The 20,153-nt window shown below is 36.2% G+C and overlaps 1 protein-coding gene across 2 annotated transcripts in view; it reads left to right on the top strand.

The window, feature by feature from the left end:
* The window catches only part of cntln (centlein, centrosomal protein), a 196,646-nt gene that overhangs the window by 16,708 nt on the left and 159,785 nt on the right, over positions 1 to 20,153 (top strand). For both annotated transcript variants that reach the window (XM_088626946.1, XM_088626938.1), the window contains 5 exons: positions 7,049 to 7,183; positions 7,793 to 7,972; positions 11,687 to 11,824; positions 16,404 to 16,562; positions 16,804 to 16,995. In XM_088626946.1, the coding sequence (XP_088483072.1) occupies positions 7,124 to 7,183; positions 7,793 to 7,972; positions 11,687 to 11,824; positions 16,404 to 16,562; positions 16,804 to 16,995 (729 nt within the window). In that variant the 5' untranslated portion in view covers positions 7,049 to 7,123. The remainder of the gene's footprint in view (positions 1 to 7,048; positions 7,184 to 7,792; positions 7,973 to 11,686; positions 11,825 to 16,403; positions 16,563 to 16,803; positions 16,996 to 20,153) is intronic.

Below are 20,153 nucleotides of genomic sequence, written 5' to 3'. Positions count from 1 at the left end.
GACCACGGGTGTTATACATAAGGAGTTTTTCTGTTCTCCCAGTGTTCGATTGGGTTTCATCTGGGTGTTCCAGTTTCCTCTCACAAGAGAAAATAGGCCCTGGTATGAGTGTTTATGTTTGTGTCTGTCTATGTGTGCCCTGTGATGGACTGGCGTTCTGTCCAGGGTGTATCCTGCCTTGTACCCATTGCTTGCTGGATTAGGCACTGGGTCCCTAGTGACCCAAATTAGATAAAGTGGTTAGAAAATGGATGGACAAATGTTAGGGTTTCAGGTGCAGCTATTAATGGTGGTAATGAAGTGAAATAGAAAAATATAAATTAAGTGTATTATTAAAAATGATTAATTATATATGTAGGCTGATAGTGGACATTTAACAATATTGCAGTGCATACTGTACCTTATATTTGAATATTATTTGGCTCTTTGGTCTTAATCTCTAAGTAAATATTCTTAAGAGCCAGTTTAGTTTTGGAATGCTGTTGCATATCTAGTTCCCCAGCCCACTGGCCATCAATTTTGTTTTAATTTAGAAGCTTTCCTCATAATTTTCCTTGAAGTCTAAAGATTAACAGATGGGTTTCATACCGTAGTGCAACAAGAGTTTCTCATGCCAAATGAGACTGGCATCAGCATATCACCAAAGTACATCCACAAGAAAATCTCGGATTAGCAGCAATGCCAGTGATAGTAAATAGCTATGTGCAATATTTAATTATATTAAGTGGTCTATAAATTCCTAACTTGTGATATATAAAAATGTGCCTGTTTAAAGAGAAACACTTAAAGTTAATAGTACTGTAATGAATAAGTGTGTGTGGGGGGTGTTAGCATTATGAAACAGGTTATTAGATTAATATCAAAATAAAATAACAATTTGATCCTGATACCACCTAAGGAAGCAAATAATAAAAATGAATAATTCACTCCCTAAAATTAAGGGTTACTGAGCAATTAAGGCATGCATCATGTGTGCTTTAGCACAGCAGAGATGTAATCAAACCCAAACTTTGACAAATATTTATCAATAATAAATAACACTTACACAAAATTACACAACACACAGTCCTACCTTCTGTATATATCAAATTCCAAGAAATCTGCCCCTAAAATCTAAACACTTAGGCAAGAATGGAACCTGTGTTCTATTAAATGAAATGGGTCTAACCAGGAATCAATCTCTTCCTCGAAAGGAATGTTCATCAATGAAGGGGAATTAATTTCCCTATTTTAACAATCTTTCACTAACATACAGTAGGAGTTATATAGCCAGAGAATAAAAAAGGAAATCTGAATTTAGCCAAAAGATAAGACTGCTAACCTCTTTATAATAAGGTTAAGAGTCTGGTATTCTTTCCGCTTTTTAGATTTTCAGATTTTTAGGTTTGTCTAAAGAAACAACAGGGCTTTCTCATGGGACAAGTTTCTGATGATGTCTGTCCTTCTTCCCCCTTTTCCTCTTGTGTCTACAGTATACTGTATGTCTCTTACCGTATTCTACGGTCAATTCCCATGGACTCAAGCTTAATGACCTCACTGGGAATGTTCTGGTCACTGTTGAATATTCATGTTTTAATATGGCTGGTTTAATGATCTTTGTGAATTAGTTTAGCTTTATTTAATAATTAGGAACACTCCTTTGATCATCTGTATCTTGGCCAAGGTAGCTATGCAAATGCAGCAAAACAATAGCGATTGTTTCAAACCTTCAGAATAAGGTAACTTTTCTGGCTGTGAACACTCCAGACTGTGAGAGACAGTGCACTGACTTAGTCTAGCCTCCAACATCTTGATGGGACAAAGGTGTTGTTTTCCTTATAGTCACAACATATCGGCTCCTTTCTTTATTTTTCCTTCTTGATTTCTGAGTGTTTGACATTTAACAGTTTAAATCACTTCATCACCTGTGCTCCATCAAATCTTTCACTAATGAGGTGATTAGTGATTATGCAGCAGTCACTCAAGTGTATTACAGTCACTCACAAATGACCAATTAATAAAAATGATGCCAAAACCATTTAAGTTATGCCCACACTCTAGGTACTTTTTTTTATAAAAGCATGAATTAAACTTATCTTTTTTTCAATAGTTTTTGTTCAGCATATTTATCTTACAAGAAACATCTTTCCACTTTATGGTGCTTATTAGAACATGCAGTTGCTATGAATCATGGGGATGAATATTATCTTTTGCTGTGAGTATTTTGGCTTGATCTTCATGAGCTTTTAATGAACTGCTGGAAGAAGGGCTTCACAGTCTTTTTCCACCAAAAGCTGTAATTTGCTGTGTTCATCCTTTGTTTTTGCAAGCTTGTCTTTATCTTGCCGCCTTACAGGAATTCTTGGTAACGTTTGGTCTCTTGATACAACTCTCATATTTCATTCATCTTTTGTTTTGCAGCCAATAGTCATTTAGTTATAATGTTATAGGCTATGCAGTACAGAATATGTTATATTGACACATAAAGGCATGTTGGAAATTATTATTTTTATTCCACAAAATCCCCTTTCAAATTCCTGCACTTCTACCATCATTTCATATGGTTATGGGTGCTGTTGTAATACAGTTATTCTGGCTGGTCCCTTAGCCACTCTGCACTGCCACTTGAACCTCATTTTCCAGTAAAAGATGCCAGTAATAAAAAGTGCCATACAAGAAAAGATGACGCGGCATCTCTGATCTTTTGAGCTAGTAAAAGCCATTAGATTTTCATCATTGAAGGCAGGTTTTTGGAACGGCAGCTCTTAGTAAGCTCTATTAATGAATAAACATAAATATAAAAAGCACCCTGCATCATTTAACTGATTAAAAAATCCCAGCTGAGTTGGAAAATCACAGGTTTTGCGAGATAGTAAGTACGCACTATGATAGAAGAGTCATAGAAGAGTTGAAAGGGGTTTGTTAGATGACATAAAATCTGGCATCCATGATTTGTGTATACTGTTACAATTCGATTATGTAAAATACTTTGTAAGTTGCCTGTTTTTGTCATATTTTCCTGTGTAATTAAAGCTTATAGATTCAAACAAATTCCTACTGCAATTTCTGAGGCACAGAGACATTTATTATTCTCTTTTCCAGCTGGAAATGCAGTAGAACTGCTTTCTGTTAGACATGAAATAACTTCCTTTTAGAAAGATACAGAACCACTACAGTGTATGGTATGTTATGCTTTATTATAATAGTAAGTTAAAAAATGTATAGGGTTCATATAAGTTATACTGTAAGTTGAACCTGAAATAGATTTTAAATGACTAGACCATGCAATTTATTCTTTTCTTGTAATTGTTTAGTCAAATTTACATGTAGGTACTGTTATCTTTATTTTGACAGTAATTGAACTTTGGCACTGGTAAGAGGTCAGAGGTCAACCATATTGCCTAGTTTCATTTGTGACTGTTTCAAGAACAGTTCTAAAGTGTCTTGTGACAAAACTATAATATAGAGAGGGTTTGTCAGTAAAGTGTGGTTATGAGAAGATAATCATTAAAGTTATCCAGTAAGGTAAGTAGCATATTTTTAGGGCATCAGGGTATTTCAAAGGCCTACTGGGGACAGTGTCCTAATACTGCAAGTGTTAATACTAACACCTCCTTTTACCATAAAGTTTTTCCTTTGCTGTTTGTTGGCTGCTCAGTTTATGTTCAGAAACATACAAAATATCCTAAGCTTAGAGAAAGCTGTTTATTGAGTGATTCCTGGGAAACTGTTTCCACCCCCTTGACCCCCTAAAACACTATTTTCCCCTCTTAATGTACATGGTTGGAAATGCTTCATGTACTCCTTGAGTCAAAAATAGTTTTTAGGCAGAGAGAGAGAGTCGTTTGGAGGTGGGGGCTAAAATGCTGTGTGCTGCATCCTGAGATAAACATCACTAGTGAAAACAATATAACAAGCTGAATTTGTGTGCTCTAGACTTTAGAATGTGATCACACAGGATATTAATGTTATTATGGAGTGCGTGTTATCAATATTTAAAGTTTTATGATGTATGCTCAGTAGCCCGTTAATTGTCATTAATATGTTTAGAATATTCTTTTTTTTTAATCTTCTGTGCAGCATTTGTTTTCAAACATGGAAGCTACAGGAATAAAATGCCAAGAAAAAGACAACAATAGGATAACAGTAGTAAGATCTTCCTCTTTAATCCATTAAAGGCAAGGATAGCCCTTTTGCCTATAAATTAACTGAGAGCAAGATCTGGTTTTAAATGCCTGTGTTGCAAAAACTAATGCTCTTTTTTAAGTCTGCAGTGTGTAAGGGAATCCAACAAGAAAAATAATGTTCTGAGGTTTAAATCTTTAGCCTTCTCTCCAGCGTCCTTTTGACTACTGACACCCTTTATTGGAATCTTAGCTGCTAACACAAATAAAAAATGAAACTTTTGTCCCATTATTATCAGAGATGTGATGGTCTGCTGCATTTTTAGAATTATGTATTTCTGGTGCCTTTTCCACTAACTTTTGACAAGAAATCCTTTTTTCTTTCCATTTTTTATAACATAATTAGCTTTCATTTTTGAGCTGTACAGGGAATTTCTAATGCTAATCTTTCTGTCCTAGACCTCTTAACTTCTTTAAACCTTTTTTTTTTACGAGTTGAACTCTTCTGGGGTTAAAATTGTTCTTGCCTACCTCATTATCAGCATTTGATTTTTTTCCACTTACAGTATAAATCTCTATTAAAACCCTTCTGCATTTTGAATGGACAAAAATGTTGATCCACTATCTGGAAGATTTTAAGTGTTTTCCCAACATGGCAATTAATTACATCCCAGGGCACAATGCTATATTTTTAAAATATCATTCGCCAGCAGTGGTTTATATCATTGCCAAAGACTGTTCCAAGGATGTCTCAAAAATCAACTATTATAAGGAGAATCCTCATCCAACTTTATTTTTCTCATATTTGGAACAGCCATCAAGGCACAAGTACAATCCTTTTCACATAACACCTACTGCATATTATTTATTAAAGGTAATTTAATTCATGTACAGGTTTGTTTTTAGCAAGTTTTTTTATAACAAGAGGGAGGGATGTGAGCATTTTAGTCTTAGATTCATGTGTTATTTGAAGATCTACTGTTTTTTCTCATCATTGAAAAGATTTGAATGTGTGTAAATCCTTGCACAAATGGAATGAAGGCTTTCATAGAATAGTAAGTGATTTTTCTTGTTTATAGTGAGTTGTTGTATCATTGAGAAGACTGGAGTTGTGGGAAGCTAAAACACTTCCCCAGTATTCAATAATTAGAGATCAACTGCAGTCTAGATACTAGAACTGAAGTGCATTGTGGGAATAAGCAATTCAGATATGAGGATTTGTATTTCAGATAACAATATAATTGCAGGAGACTAACCCAATTCATTTATGAATAAGCTCGTAATTAATTTGATAGTGATTAAAGAAAAAATATAATAAAATCTGTCTTTTCTATTGCATATTCTATTAAAGAATTACTCATGGAGAGCAGGATGATCTCTGTGGTCTAGAGTTGGACCACTTGGCAAATCATGTGGTACTAGTGTTACATCACTATTGTTCCAGTGCTATGACAATGAGTGATGGATTCATTCAAATTGCTGCTTCACTGAAAATTGTTTGGCAGCTGTTAAGGCAGTACATTGTATTTGGTATTTTTGCTTCTGTTTTCATGGTGGCAAGTTCTTTTTCTTTTAATAAAACTTGTGCTTGTATAAATTGCAGAAAGTGTAATTTTAGAACTTGTTCGATGAGTGGATTATCTCACTTAACCTGTCACAAAAAGATTATATTTAGCATTTAGTATGTTAAGACCTTGACTTGTAGGGATAACTCCTGGAACCATGAAAGATCTACATTTGTACCATACTGAGGATTTCTGAAGAACCATTAGGTATCTTGTATAAAATGCTCAGTATGCTATATTTTTCACCTAATGAGGCATTCATTTAGAGTTGTGCTCCCTCATAGTGCTCAAACCAAAGTGAATACTCTTTTATGTATCCATTCCACCAGAATACCTTAATCAGATCTTAAGGACCAAAATCCTTTGAGCAATAATAGATTTCAAACTTGCATTTGTAGTTCAATATGACATAATGAAAATTTGAAAAGGAAAAAGAGTACAGCCAGACTTTCATTTTGAACCTGTAAACATGTAGAGTGGGTTATTTTTATCTTTGAATCTGAGTTTGTGTTTTGGGAAAATTGTTCACATACGAACAATATTCTATTTAGCACATTGAGCTAAATAAGGTGATATATTTTTAAACTACAACAATGCAGTGCATTTTTCCATTATTAGGTATTTTCAGCATACTTAAAATGTGTAGTTAAGACATAATCAGATATTTGAGAAGACTCAGAAAAGAAATCAGGTTCTGTAAACAACATAATTACTTTGAAAATGTAGGTGAATACTCAGGAGAGATACTGTAGCTGCTTTTCTACTGCACTTGTGTGCTCTTCAGTAATCAATTGCATATAGAGTACCCGCCCAAGTGGATAGTGCTTGGCTTTGTATCTTTTTCATTTTAATTTAGACTACTGATTATGGAAAAATATTAAAAAGATTGTGTTCTTTCAAGAGACGTTAGTCCAGTACAGATAACTGGTTGCAGGCGTCGAGAAATTTGGGTGACCTGTACCATAATGCTTTGAATCATCCTGTATTAGAAGATCGAAGTATCAAGTGGTTTTAGATAAACTTCTTCTGTCCTTCCATTAAACAAAGCCTTAAGGTGATGCAGTCAAAGTGACAGGACTGCATGTCGATGTATTCCCGGTAAAATGAAACTAGCCTTCTGGGGATATGCTTTCAGACTCAGAGTTGCTGTTAAACACTGTGCTGTAAGTGTCCTTCGAAGTCAAGCGTCAGAAAATGTCATTTCTGCTGCATTAGAACTTTCACATATTACCAAGGGCAATTTCACTTAAAAGGGACCCTTTATTTAATATTTAATCACATTGAGAAATATTATAAGCTCCATTTAGTGAGCCTGACCTCAGCTTGCATTTCTCTAATGGCTGTCTCTCTTCTGTTTCCCCCTTCTCGGTACTTGAACAGAAAGTGACAGGGCAGCAACAAGAAATAAACAACCTTCTTCAGAGAAAGATAGCTGTGGATGAAGAGAAAGGCTTAATGAAGAAAGATCTGACTGCTTTGCGACAGAAATTGGAGGATAAAAGTCAAGAACATAAGGTCTGTACATATTTCCAGTACCATGGCTTTGAAGCAGCGCTTGAAGCTGTATCTGCCTTTGTGACACAGAAAATGACAAGTCCCACAGGAAGATTGCCTAAGGCCTCAAAATCACTTTAAAAAACCTTGTGGTTTCTCTTCTGCACACCAAACCCGGCAAAAAGCTGCTTAAAAGCTGAGAATCTAAGCCTGATAACTTCCAGATAAATAGTTAATGATGGAAATGGAGCAAAGAAAGTAGGCATGTGATGATGTGGCTTCTCCTAATTAGATTCTGATGGGACTCACATTATTAATTGATAAAGGCGAGGTCTGGGAGGATGTGTCTTTGTGGGTCTCAAAAATAGCTGGGGACAGCATCAAAGGATGCTTGATCAATTAATGGGCTTGTAGTAAATGTGTTCTCATTAGAGCTGTCATTAAAGTGAAAATATGGCCCTTCTACCTGCATGAGAGAAGACCAATGAAAGCATCCAGGTGACCTTGCCAATCAGATATGTAAGGAGCTGCTGTGTAGGTAAAGCTGCACAGTTCTGAGTATACATATTTATATTAACCTTCCTGCCTTTTTTTTTTTGTTTATTTGGCCCTTGTGACTCTCTCCTACAGGATTTTAAGGAGAGAGCGAAAAAGAAGGAGGAGGAGCAGCGGCGTGTTGTGAGGAATCTGGAGGAGGGAAAGGAAGGATTAAACACACGCTGCTCTGACCTGCTAAGTGACCTGGAGAAACTGCAGAAGCAGGCGGCCCAGTGGAAACAGGAGAAGTCTGGCATCGACTCCAAAGTCAAGGTAACACAGAGGCGAAGCACAGGGAGGGGGTGCTGGGGTGGATGTGTGCAAATGAAGGGACTCCCTGGGCAGACGAGAGGAAGGGTTCCCTTTATTCTGTGTGCCTCAGACTTCTTTTTACCATCATACATGTAAAATAAGTTGTCCTGCGACTTGGCGTTTTTAAAAATTGATACTCTTTGCAGAAGGGTTGGAGAAATAATGACTTTTCATGTCTTAACACCTGAGTCTTAAGGGTTTCTTTAATATGATCTGGACTTTTGCTTTAATTCCTTATCTAATTAATACATTCCCTGTTATGCATCTTTCACTGATCTCTATTGTTGTTTCTGCTTTGATCTTTTAACTCTCCAGTGATCTAACTTTTGCAAGTGTAAATAACCTTTCTTCAGCCTAGTTACCTCCTCCTGGAAGAAACTTACAAGTGTAAAAGTAATCAGTGGCACTAGGTTCTGCCTATAGCTACTCCCTCACCATTGAATCCTTTATAGGTGATGTAAGACTGGAATGAAACCCATGCAGTATATTGTCTTAAAATAACAGACTTGCCTGACTTGTCATATTTTTCATATTTATTTTCACTTAATTAAAAAAACACTGTAATGATTAAGTCCATTTTGTTTAAACAACCAGGGGAGAACAAAAAACAGCGCACCAGGTACACATTGAATCAATGTTTTTTAAGATGTGGTTTATTGGAGTTCATACCAAACAGTTTCTGGTCACTTAAGCAGAACTTGTTTACTAAAGCCATTCAGATTTGAAGATACAGTATGAACGCACTACATACAGACAATACAATTAAATTTGTATCAGAAGGCATAGGGCACTGCATTTATCAATGCAAATAATGAAACAAACATGTATAATTAATGCTTTAACCAATCAACGGGGATCGTAGCCTTGTAAGGTGAGTAACAGTGTGCAGTGATGTAACCCTCCTGTAACAGAGAATGTTCCTGTGGTGAGAGTAGGACTGAGGAGAGTTGGGTTCATTGTAGACTAGGTGGATGCCTGAGACACGAGGACTGAATCCCTGCTGGGACAACATCTCACAATCTTGGCAAGAGTGGAGACAAGATGGCAGCAATTCAGTTTTTCAAATGTAAGAGTTTTGGACATCTACTTACACAGCATGGTATTGCTCCATGTGGTGTGTGACCAGAAGGCTGAACACAGACCGCTCTGCTGTTTTATGTACCCTTACCCTCCTCTAAAACCCATCCACCTTGTTGGAACATGAGCCATACAACCTGTGGTTGTTCATCCTGGTCTTTGCCATAGGAGGTAACAAGACACACATCATACCCTGACTCAAAAAAGCAGCCCTGGGAGCTAATTTAATAAAGGTACTCCCAAGAGTGTTTGAATTATTTTGTAATGATTCTTTTTTAATCAAACCCTGCACGATTAAACCACTCTTTGATTCTGAGATAGTGCCTTTGTGAAGACCATCATTAGCTGTGGCTGTACTAGCTGTAGCACATTCACAGATAACATTTCTATTATGTATTTCTTCCAGTTAGGCTTTTTTTTCAGTAGTAAATGCTGCAATAAGGGAATGACAGGCTGCTTTCTGAATACTGTGGTGGCTAATACGTAAAATTCACCAATGGGTATTTACTATCCTTTCCTTGATTGAAATAGTGTGATGCAGTTTATTTTTGTGTTTCCAAAAACTACTACCAGACTACGTTCATACTGCCAGAATGATTACCTCACATTACATAGCTTTAGTCCATTCCTGTTTATCTTTCCTTCCTTGCCATGGCACTAACAGAAAACATTTGTGTCTACAATATTATCTGAAGTACGATTTACCACATGTGACTACTTGAGAGGGTGACAGTCTAAGACATTTCACGGGATTATGAGTTTTGCTTACCGCCACGCTTTGGGCTTGGGCTATGTATAGTACTCAAGCTTCCTAACCTTCATTTTGCAGCTGATAACTGTATCAGTTGACACATTGTAGACAGAGCAATGAATATGTCTTGTGAGCTAAAAATGTTTGCGATTCAAACATCAAAGAGACAAATGTAATATAAGATGCATGCACTGTCTGTAGCATTACAATAACTGGACCATGGTGATTTACTTAGAGGAAGTAGGTACATTTCTCTGCCTCACCATCCGACAAAGCACTACTTTAGCTTAGAGCTGTACAGTATGTCATTCATTAATACCCGGTCCACTGCTGTTTCATAAATACACAACATTACAGTAGATAAGAAAGAAAAATAGAAGCCTATATGTGAAAGTAATCAGTATTTTCACATCATCTTTTGAACTACAGTACTTCTCTTCAGTTTCCAGAAGTCAGAACCATATTTTCTTGCTCTTTCAGCCAAATTAACTTGACCGATGCCAAGCATTTTCTTAGGGCTTCAAGCTCAGTACCACTGGTTGAATTATGCATGAACTTCTGTTTTTAAGAATTTGAACAGAGCAATGTCCTCCCACTTACACAGATACAGATATTGCAAGATATGTTCTTTTTCATGGTACATCATGAGGTCTGTAGTTCTCTTTTCAACTGGGGTGGAATAGGGAGGGCTGGGCTGCCTGTTCTAAAGAAAAAGCCTTCTTCTCGTACCTGGCATGTAAAAATGTTACGTGCTCTATTATGTCCAAACAAGAGACCATGTAGGGTTGTTTTTCATGGCCCCACATTGCTTAAAGAAGTCTCCTGTATTTTAACAATCTTTTATGCAGAGTGCACATTCATAGTTTTAAAACACAGGGTATTCACTGATGAAAGTTTACTTTGAGCCACAGGTACTTTAACCTCAGCAAATGGGTAATTACTGTTTGATCAAAATGATTTCAATGTTGATTCAAAGTGTTATTAATTAAAGTTGTCCATTGGAGAGTTTTTCTTTTATTTTTGCCTTGTGCTCTTTGCTGGCAGTCTGTGGGTCTTTCCCCATAAGCTTAATTGTCTAACTTCATAATTATGGCTGCTCCTGTGATTTGAAGATGACCCACAAGAATCTACACTCAAGCTGAAGGCGATGCACACCTTGAGAATCCTTTCACTACCGGGACTTAATCTTTTTTGCTCTCCACCTAGCATAGAAATCTTTAAATTATAGAAGTGAAACTATCTAGTACAGTGAGATAGACAGTGTGTTACATGTGGTTTGGTTTGTACAAACTGAGGATTAATTGAGAGGTGTTATTATGATCGCTGAAGATGGAAGTGCTTTTCCAAAAGGAGAAATGTTAGTCTCGATTCGTTTCAAAAGCAGCAAATGACTCTCTCCAAGTCCTTCATCTAAACTGTAATAATGAAGAAATAATTTGTTGGAAAATGTACAAAATTAAACACATTCAGCACTTTAATTAAAAACGGTATTGTGTCTTTTGATGATGTAGTTTGCTTCCCTAAAGGATGTTTTGCTGTTGATGTCCATATGGCTTTTGTTCAGATACTGTAGGTAATTTAGGTTTTGGTAGAGCAAAGTCGCTTATAACTGCTTTCTTCCTTTCAGTGTGTCTGTTTCTACATTTGTACAAATTCTTGTTCCTCTTATGGGATTTAAGTGTCTTGAGTTTTGAATGTATGCCCTCAGAATTTAAAGTTTATTATTTTGTTTAAGCTGATTTAGACACAATGGCAGTGGTTAGCACTGCATCATATTAAAGTACTCTCATTGCATTTATGAAGAAAATATACAACACAGATAGTCTCCTATTTATTTTCATTTTCAGGTGTTAGAAGATGACGTTAAAGAATACAGAAAGCAGGTTGAAGAGATGCACAACAAATGCAACGATCTGGCTGCTCAACTTTCATTCAAAGAAACTGAACTGGTACAAAAAGAAGCAGATGTGACCAGACTCAGGCAAGTGGGATTGTAGCTTATGTACAGCATGATTTTCTTATGTATGCCTTTACTGGACAATGTATACATTTCTTTTTATAGTTTCATTTTCATAAGAGGCAATCTGCATCTAATTTTAAGAGGTGCTACATTTTTGTGTTGTTTTTTTTCTCTCTTACACAAAAATGTAAATGTTCTAGGCTTTTATTGGAGTTAGAGTAGTTAACCAAGCTGAAATGATAAACAAATTTGTGACACATTGTTTCAAACCAGCGTTGGTTTTCTTAGTTTATCTGAAATCATCTTAATGGAAGTTTATGTTAACAATTCAGGCATAGTAGGATGGAAACTTTACCTCTTTCTGTTTATGTGGTCTGTGATTGGCTGCGATTCTGACAGATAATTATTTTCAGATTTCCTATTTCATCTTTTCCTTCCTAAATTTCGAGGCAGTTTGTATATAGCCATATGCGCTGGAATAATGTGACTCCTTTAATTTGTAAGAATTCTCTTGATTTAAAAAAGACAAGGAACACAGAAGGCACAAGGAACAGAGAATGTCCTCAACCTTAACTGATAAAGGTGGAACAGCAGTTTTGTAACTGTTACTATTTATTCTGTATGTTACTTATCACAGCATAAATGTTTTTCATTGTTTTAAGTAAGGGGCACCTACATTTGAAAATACTATCTGTAGCACTGAGATGCTTGAAGCAGAGTTTTACAATGAACATATCAAAAGCGATTTTCCATGAAGAAAATAATTAACAAAACATAAGTGTCTTTGAACTATTCTGTATACACTTTAAAAGTAACTGAACAAACTTTATCCTGAATTAAATCACTTCTTCCACACAAACATTGCAAGCCCAGTATGCTTCTTAGGAGAAATTATTGTTTGTATACAATTTTGAAAAAGCTACCTGCTGAGATCGTTTCATTAAAACCTCTACATTTGTGTATAAGAAAAAGTCAATTTTTGTTCTAGTAATAGACTGCACTACATAATGGATGCCTGAGATCTTAATTCACTCAGATTTTTGTTTTAGTTATATAGCATCTGATTCCGATTTTGTGTGGAGAAGAAAATACCCTTAATTCTGTAAAATGATACAATATAGGTTGTATGGAAGAGAGCACTTTGCGTAACTGATTTTCTTTTCTTGGTCAATGCCTTCATAATACTCTCCTTGATGTTTATTTTTTAAGGTTTAGTGTTTATAAAAATGTTTAAAAATATTTATCACATATAATTGATGACTTCCTATAGTTATATTCTTGTCTTTTCTTAGCCCTTTAGGATACAGTAATCAAACCTTATTTGATTTTATTATAGTGCCTTTTGCTGATCTTGTAAGGTTAAAATTACAAGTAAATTAATATTTTTTTAAAAAGAGTAGTGAACATAAATTTCAGTATTCATATTCATTCAAATTCATCCAGCAGCTGTATCAGCCTGCAGCTCTCAACTGGCTACCCTACTGAAGCTAAGCAGGGTTGAGACTGGTCTGTACCTGGATAAGAGACCTCTTGGGAAGCTATGGTTGCTTCTGGTAGTGGTGTTAGTGGGACCAGTGGGGGGCACCCACCCTGTGGTCTGTGTGGGTTGTATAGCGCCCTCTTTTGAATGAGATGTTAAACCGAGGTCCTGACTCAGCGTTCCTGAAAGATCCCCGGGGATTTCTCGATAAGAGTAGGGAGTTATCCCGGTGTCTGGGCCAAATTCCCCCCCCTCAGCCTTTACCGTGGCTTCCACATTGTCCCCATGTATGATTGGCTTGCACTTGCCCTGCGATGGACTGGCGCCCTGTCCAGGGTGTACCCTGCCTTGCGCTCTTTGCTCACCGTGTAGGCACTGGCTTCCCGCGACACCGTATGGTATAAAGCAGTTTGGTAAATTACATGACATATTCATTGTTATACTATAGCAACTTTGCATACTCCACTTTTCAGTACATTGAAAATGTACAGTAAGTACCCATTAAATTAAAAATGCATGACTCTGCTCCAAAAGAAAAAAGGCATGTCATCCATTTTCTGCTTTTCAACATATCACATAGCTGCAGCTGTCTTCGTAATATACTGTACATGTTCTGTTTCTTTTCATTGTCCACATCCGCCACATGGCTTTTCGAATGTCTTCAGTCCAATGCACATACTTTTAAGATGACAGCCTCCGTTTTGCTTTTTAGGTTGCAGTCATTTCGACATCACTACTCAGAGCTGTTAGAGAGATGCCCTTCTTTAAACCTCAATATAATGGCAGCGCGTGTAGCTGGTATGGGTCCAACATCAGATTGGCAGGAGCTTTGAAGCCACTGCCATGCATTGACTGGAATCTGACGTCTTGAAAGTCAATGCAATAAAACTTTTACATCAGTACTGCTTAAATGTTTCAAATCACATCCTGAACTGAAGAGAATAATTAGAGCCATTGCTTAAATGAGTGCAGCAACACTTGGCAAAATGTATAATAGTAATTTTTTTAACATTTCTCTATTCTCTATAAAAATGTCATCAGTAGCAATAAAAGTGTCATAGAGACATCATGCATGCAAAACATATGTACTTATAATTCTTCAGGCATACTTTTGATCCTTTTTTGAATTATGTATGGCTTATAACTCAGGAGGGCACTATGTTAAGCAAAATAGGCAGTGAATTAATTGATTTATAATCTTATTGAATGCCATTAATCTTTTAAAGTTTTAGTAAATTGACTGAGTAGTTTAATTGTGGTTTTAGTCTAACAGGGCAGCGTAAGTTTGTAAAGGCCTAGGTGAAAGCTTTAACATGTTCCAATTTGAGTTTCTCTGGCGACATGTAAATCTTCTCTGTGATAAAGCCATTGGATAAGCCCTGCATACTTGATGTGCTTTGGAGAATAAAAAGGGTACCACACAGGATTTGGCAAAGAGCAGTGAGCTTTAGTCAATATAATAAAAATGTACAGAGATTGAGAGCCTTAGCTTTAATCAAACTGTTGCTTATACTGGTACTTAGCATAGCCGTTTGAATAAGATGTCACTCACATCTTCTGTAAGGGTTTTCTGAAAGCTTAATTGAAATACTTGTAAATGCCACTTTTGTTCAAAGAATAAGTTGTTTCAAGTTCAGTTTTTTTCTTCTATGTTTTAAAAAGATTGTTTCCAAATCATGATCTGGGCACCCTTCAGCTTTGTCAGACATACTCCAGGGTTTCCTAGAAAAGGCTGACTGTAAATCAGTTTTAGTTTTGTGAATGGAAATATGTTGAATGGATTATTTAGTCCTTGCTTTATAATTAGCATTACAATTTGCTTTTATTTCAGCTTACTCTTGGGGGTGTGGGGGACTGTCTTGTGGAAACGTATAACCTGAAAGGGATCCTTCAGCTAAAAAATTTAGAAACAGGTGTAGAGAAGGGTGATCTAAAATTCTTAATTTTCATCTTGGAGGATTTTTAATGAGAAAGAAGTAAAACACAAATAAAGATAAAGGTGCATTAGAAGTATTCAAAATCACTCTGCACGGTGTCTTGTATCTGCCTTTGTTTTCTTTAAAAAATGCTTTTATTTTATTCTGGAAGAGTTTGTAAGCATACAGTATAAACATTGAGACTGCTGTTGGAATAGAGAGCTGACATATCTGATTGGAAAATGTATTCACTTTCTGTGTTACGCCTTTTCAGTTCTATAAATCCTTATGTAACCGAAGTTTTATGCTAAATGGAAGTTGTAAGTGAGCCGTTTTTTTAGCCATTGCCTAAACACATATAGAGAATTTCCATTTATAATATTTTGGAGTTCCTCCTTGTTTTCCCTTGCTCCCTCACTTGGCAAGCAAGTAAAAAGGAGCAGAATAGCAGAATCACAGGCTCACCAGGGTCTGTTGTCCTGTAATGGTAAGAGGTATGTGTGTGCTGATCATGGAGGGAGGTACAGAGCAGGTGAGAGAATATAGCTACAGCTAGTAATTCAGGAGTTAGACAGAAAGGAAACTTTACCTGTTTACATACAGGGAGAGAAATGAAATGAAGCAGTTAAAAAGTTTTAAAATCCAATAATTAAAATAATTAAATACCGAATATAGCTTACATTTACAGAATACACTACAATATTTACACTACAGTAAATAAATTAAATACTGGAGAAAGAGAATGATCTTTTATATACTGTACAATTCATTGCCGTGCACTGTACTTTTCAGTAATTCAGCATAAAATGAAATACACAGTTCATAATAAAATTAGTTGGGGGCTCCCCTGCCATGATTGCAATGTTACTCAGACTTTTCCGTGAAAATGCACCTGATGATACACAGAGGATGTCACAAGAGAGCAAAAACAAAGTGAAACTGATCGTGATATGGAGTCATGGTTGACTGCATTATGTGTACTCTGTGCTAATAAACCTTTAAAGGGATTTGCCACTTGACTTGCTCTTTACCCATCTAATGTAAACTTTCTGCAACTGGAAAATCAGATTATTATGGGATCCATGGGGGGTTTGTCAAATTTAGGTAAATCGGGGTTTTTGTGACCCGGGGAGAAGGTGTAAATGAAAATGCAGTAGGAGTTCATTATTGAATCCTTGAGGTCGTTGTTCTACTCTCCTTGCAGGAAGGAGCTGCAGGAGCTTCAGAACCTCTATAAACAGAGTACCGAGCATGCGGCCCAGCAAGCAGAGATCATCCAGCAGCTCGAGGGCCTCAATCTGGACACTCAGAAGGTGCTGCGCAACCAGGAAGATGCGCACACCACCGAAACTATATCCTGCCAAAGGGTAATTGTTCCTGAAATTCTGTTTTTGCATTTCAGAGGCAGATTAGAATAGCTGCTTGCTCCTTTGTCAGCACCATCTCAAGTCTTCGAAGTAGGCTTCCCATGTCTTTATTTCCGTGTGATTTTAGCATCTAGTGTACTGTAAATCTCCTTGGAAAGAAAAAACTGCAGATACTGTATGTGCGTTTTACCTGCTTGGCCATTTCTCAGGTTTGTGAGTAAATCTGTTTTGGTTCTTGCAGCTGTACAATGATCTGAGCATGCGGTATGAAGCCTTAAAAACCAGCGAGACGCAGCTGCGTCAAAGCCACATTGCCTTGACAGCACAGTTGCACCAAAAGGAGCAACATATCAGCCAGTTACAAGCCAGGTTGCAGCAAGCTTTGGTCACGGCTCATCATCAGGCAAAGCAGACAAATGCCAAGCATCTGGAGGTAATGTTTCTGAACTAAGCAACACGTGTATTTTTCATTACGGCCACACACTGCTTATAGAATGCAAAATCGCACATTGGTTCAATAGCTCATGAGATTCTTAGTGACCAGGTTTAACAGGTAAGAATTTGTACTTTCTCAGAGTTTTGCCCCAATATTCAAGGTAGCAGATGTCCTTCTGTGTTGATTTTTTCTGGTTTTGTTGAATTGATAGACTGCGGAGGACAGTTTTGGACCTAAAGGGGCATGACAGAGTCAGACATTTGCTGAATACGGTTAGAAGATCATGCTCTTCAACACTGAATGTTACTGATAAAGGAACACTTGGGAATGTTCCAGTCATCTAGAGGTAAAACCATGTGGTGTCAAAGGTACTCTTGATGATTATAAAATTATAACATTTATGCATTATAATAGTTGTAATTTCCCACACTATGTAATACTGAGTCACAAAATAATTCTCTAGTACAGTACATAAGTACATACAATATGTGGGTTTGGGGTTACCCAGAACCTTTTTATTAAAATACGTTCTTGCTGCACCCTTCAGAAATGTGACTGGAATGAAGGGAGCTAGGAATGAGGGAGAAGAACATTTTCGATCAGATAAACCTCAGAGTCTATACAGTATGAAACCAGAAGCTCCTGTCCCTGCTGTGTGCACGTGATTCCAATCTGGTGCTCTCATTCACCTGCTCGTTCAGTGGCTAATGGTCTGTTTCAAAGGAGGATAAACTAAATCAGAAGTGCTCTTATTTTGCAGAATTTTATTTTCTAGAAATAGTAATTATTTGATAATAGAGATGAAGAAATAGCAGCAAGTTTATAAAAACTTACAGAGTAATTTTTGTTATTGAGTCTTTCACAGAAGAGTTTCAAGTAACTGAGTTGTAAATTTGGTTGTGTTATATTAAATGGAGTAGACCATTTTTATTAGGAATATCAAAGGCAGAACACTTGAGTGCAAAACAGAAGCTGCAGTTATTCTAAAATTGATTTGTATTTCATAGTTTTTGCTTGGATCCATTCTATTGGTGCTGTTCATTTTTAGTATTTGTATTGCTGAAAGGAAATGAAGAATTTGATACATTTTTTCATTTTGCTGATAAATTAATACGGCAGTCAAATTCCTATTTAGTTGTGGTCTTAAATTGCTCATTTAAGCAATTTAATTTTTCCTATGCTCAAACTGTATAGAAATACTCAGTTTTGAATACAAAACTGTAATATTTATTTGAAATAGCCAGAATCACATCAATTTATATATTTATAGCTTAATTGTATTCATTTGGATAGGCTGTTGGTGTTACCAAAAAGAGTTATTAAAAATGCAAAACGTCTTGTTAAGACAACATCATGTTTGTATGCATTTCCTCAGTGCCAACTTCTGCTTGCCCCTATCGTAGTAGTCCCAGTTCGGGTTTATGCAATGCAGATAATCTAGCATTACTGTAATCATTCAATTATTTAAGGGTAAGCTTCCTTCATGATATCTCTTGTCAAAAATCAAAAAGAATAAGAGGTCCTGCTATATGCATCTATACAAAATAAATAATAACTGAAACACTTTTTGTTCTATGTTATTATAATGCACTACAGCCGTTTCCCTTTTCTCTTGTGAGAGTGGTTGAATATGTTTGCAGGATGTATCTGAAACTGTAACAGACTTTAAAGAGTACCAGGTGGATAGATGCTTGAGAAGCGAGAGAATAAATCTGAACATGTAAGTAGTTTTTTCATTTCTATCCCAATTATAGCTCTGTAGGATTCAATAAAAATTCACTTCAGGTAATAAACTGGTAAAAAAAATGTATGCCAGTTATATGGAGAGATAAATTCAGCTTTTCAGTATGAAAGAGGCTTACATGTGTAATTGGTAGGGAGAAATAAACTTTACAGAAGTTATGTGAATTCTCTTTGTACTGCATCTTCAAATCAAGCCTGTTTGCAACTGAAACCCATATTCCCTGAAACCCAATGGTAAAAGTGCCAGAACCTAAGAAACAGACGTATTTTAGAGAACCATTGACAGAATGTCAGTCATAAATGCGGAGCAATTATGTATTTATTAATTTTCCACACTATGTAACACTGAGTCACAAAATAATTATGTACTGTAGTACATGGAACTACTTGATATGTAAAAAAGTCTTAATCTGTTTTGAATAATGTGATGTGTGTCATTCTGTACTTCTTAAATGCAAGCATTCAGAATCGCAGCCTTTATCAAGTTTTAATGGAGGAGGGACTTTAACAAATGTCCAGAATAAAAAAAACACAATAACTGCAAACTCAACATAGTCCTAAACTGAGTATTTTATTTAAAGAGAAAAAAGCAATTTAACTATAAGAGCAATTAAATTATAAGGTGTTTGTCAGATCAAGTGTAAAATACAGAATAAGTGCCCTGTAAAAAAGTTCATATTTGATTGACACAAAGCATCCTACTGTATAAAGTTAAAGAGAAAACTAATTCTACAGATAACCCTTATTAAATTGTAATTATAAAACAGACAATAACAGCATAAGTATTCACCCTCTTTTCTATGACATTCCAGAATGGTCTCTGGTGCAATCAATTGTGTTTAGAAGAACTTAGTTGTAGTACACATGTGTACAGTTAAGGTGTTTCACATGAGTTCAGGTTAAATACACCTTTCACAGGGAGGTTCCAAAGTTGATAACTACAGCAACCAACAAAAACTACATCAGGAAGACAAAAGAACATTCAAAGAAAATCTGGGATAGAGTTATTGAAAAACACAAATCAGGGGAAGGGTATAAGCAAATTGTAGAAAAACGCATGTGAAACACATTAAATATTCCCTTAACAAATATCTCATATCAGCATAATCAATCCATTGAAAACAGGGCACTAGAAAGTTGACATGACGAACTTTCAACAAAATAATTACATAGCAGTGTTGTAATCACAGATATTTACTTTGGGTTTTTCCAATAGGTATAGATTGTCTGTACTGTACGACTTTCAGAGGTTATTAACTTGGGGATAAAATGTAATCCTTGTTTCTTTAAATATAATATCCATTGCAATTGTAAGTTGCCACAAGGCATGGGGATGCTGAAGGATGGATCTTCTCCTTGAGAATCATTTGTATCTGAATGACTGCAGCTGTAGGAAGCATGTAAGCTGATGA

The sequence above is a fragment of the Lepisosteus platostomus genome, chromosome 1, assembly GCF_059453375.1.
Source record: "Lepisosteus platostomus isolate fLepPlt1 chromosome 1, fLepPlt1.hap1, whole genome shotgun sequence".
Classification (NCBI taxonomy): Eukaryota; Metazoa; Chordata; class Actinopteri; order Semionotiformes; family Lepisosteidae; genus Lepisosteus; species Lepisosteus platostomus.
This window is presented reverse-complemented; position numbering and strand designations above follow the sequence as displayed.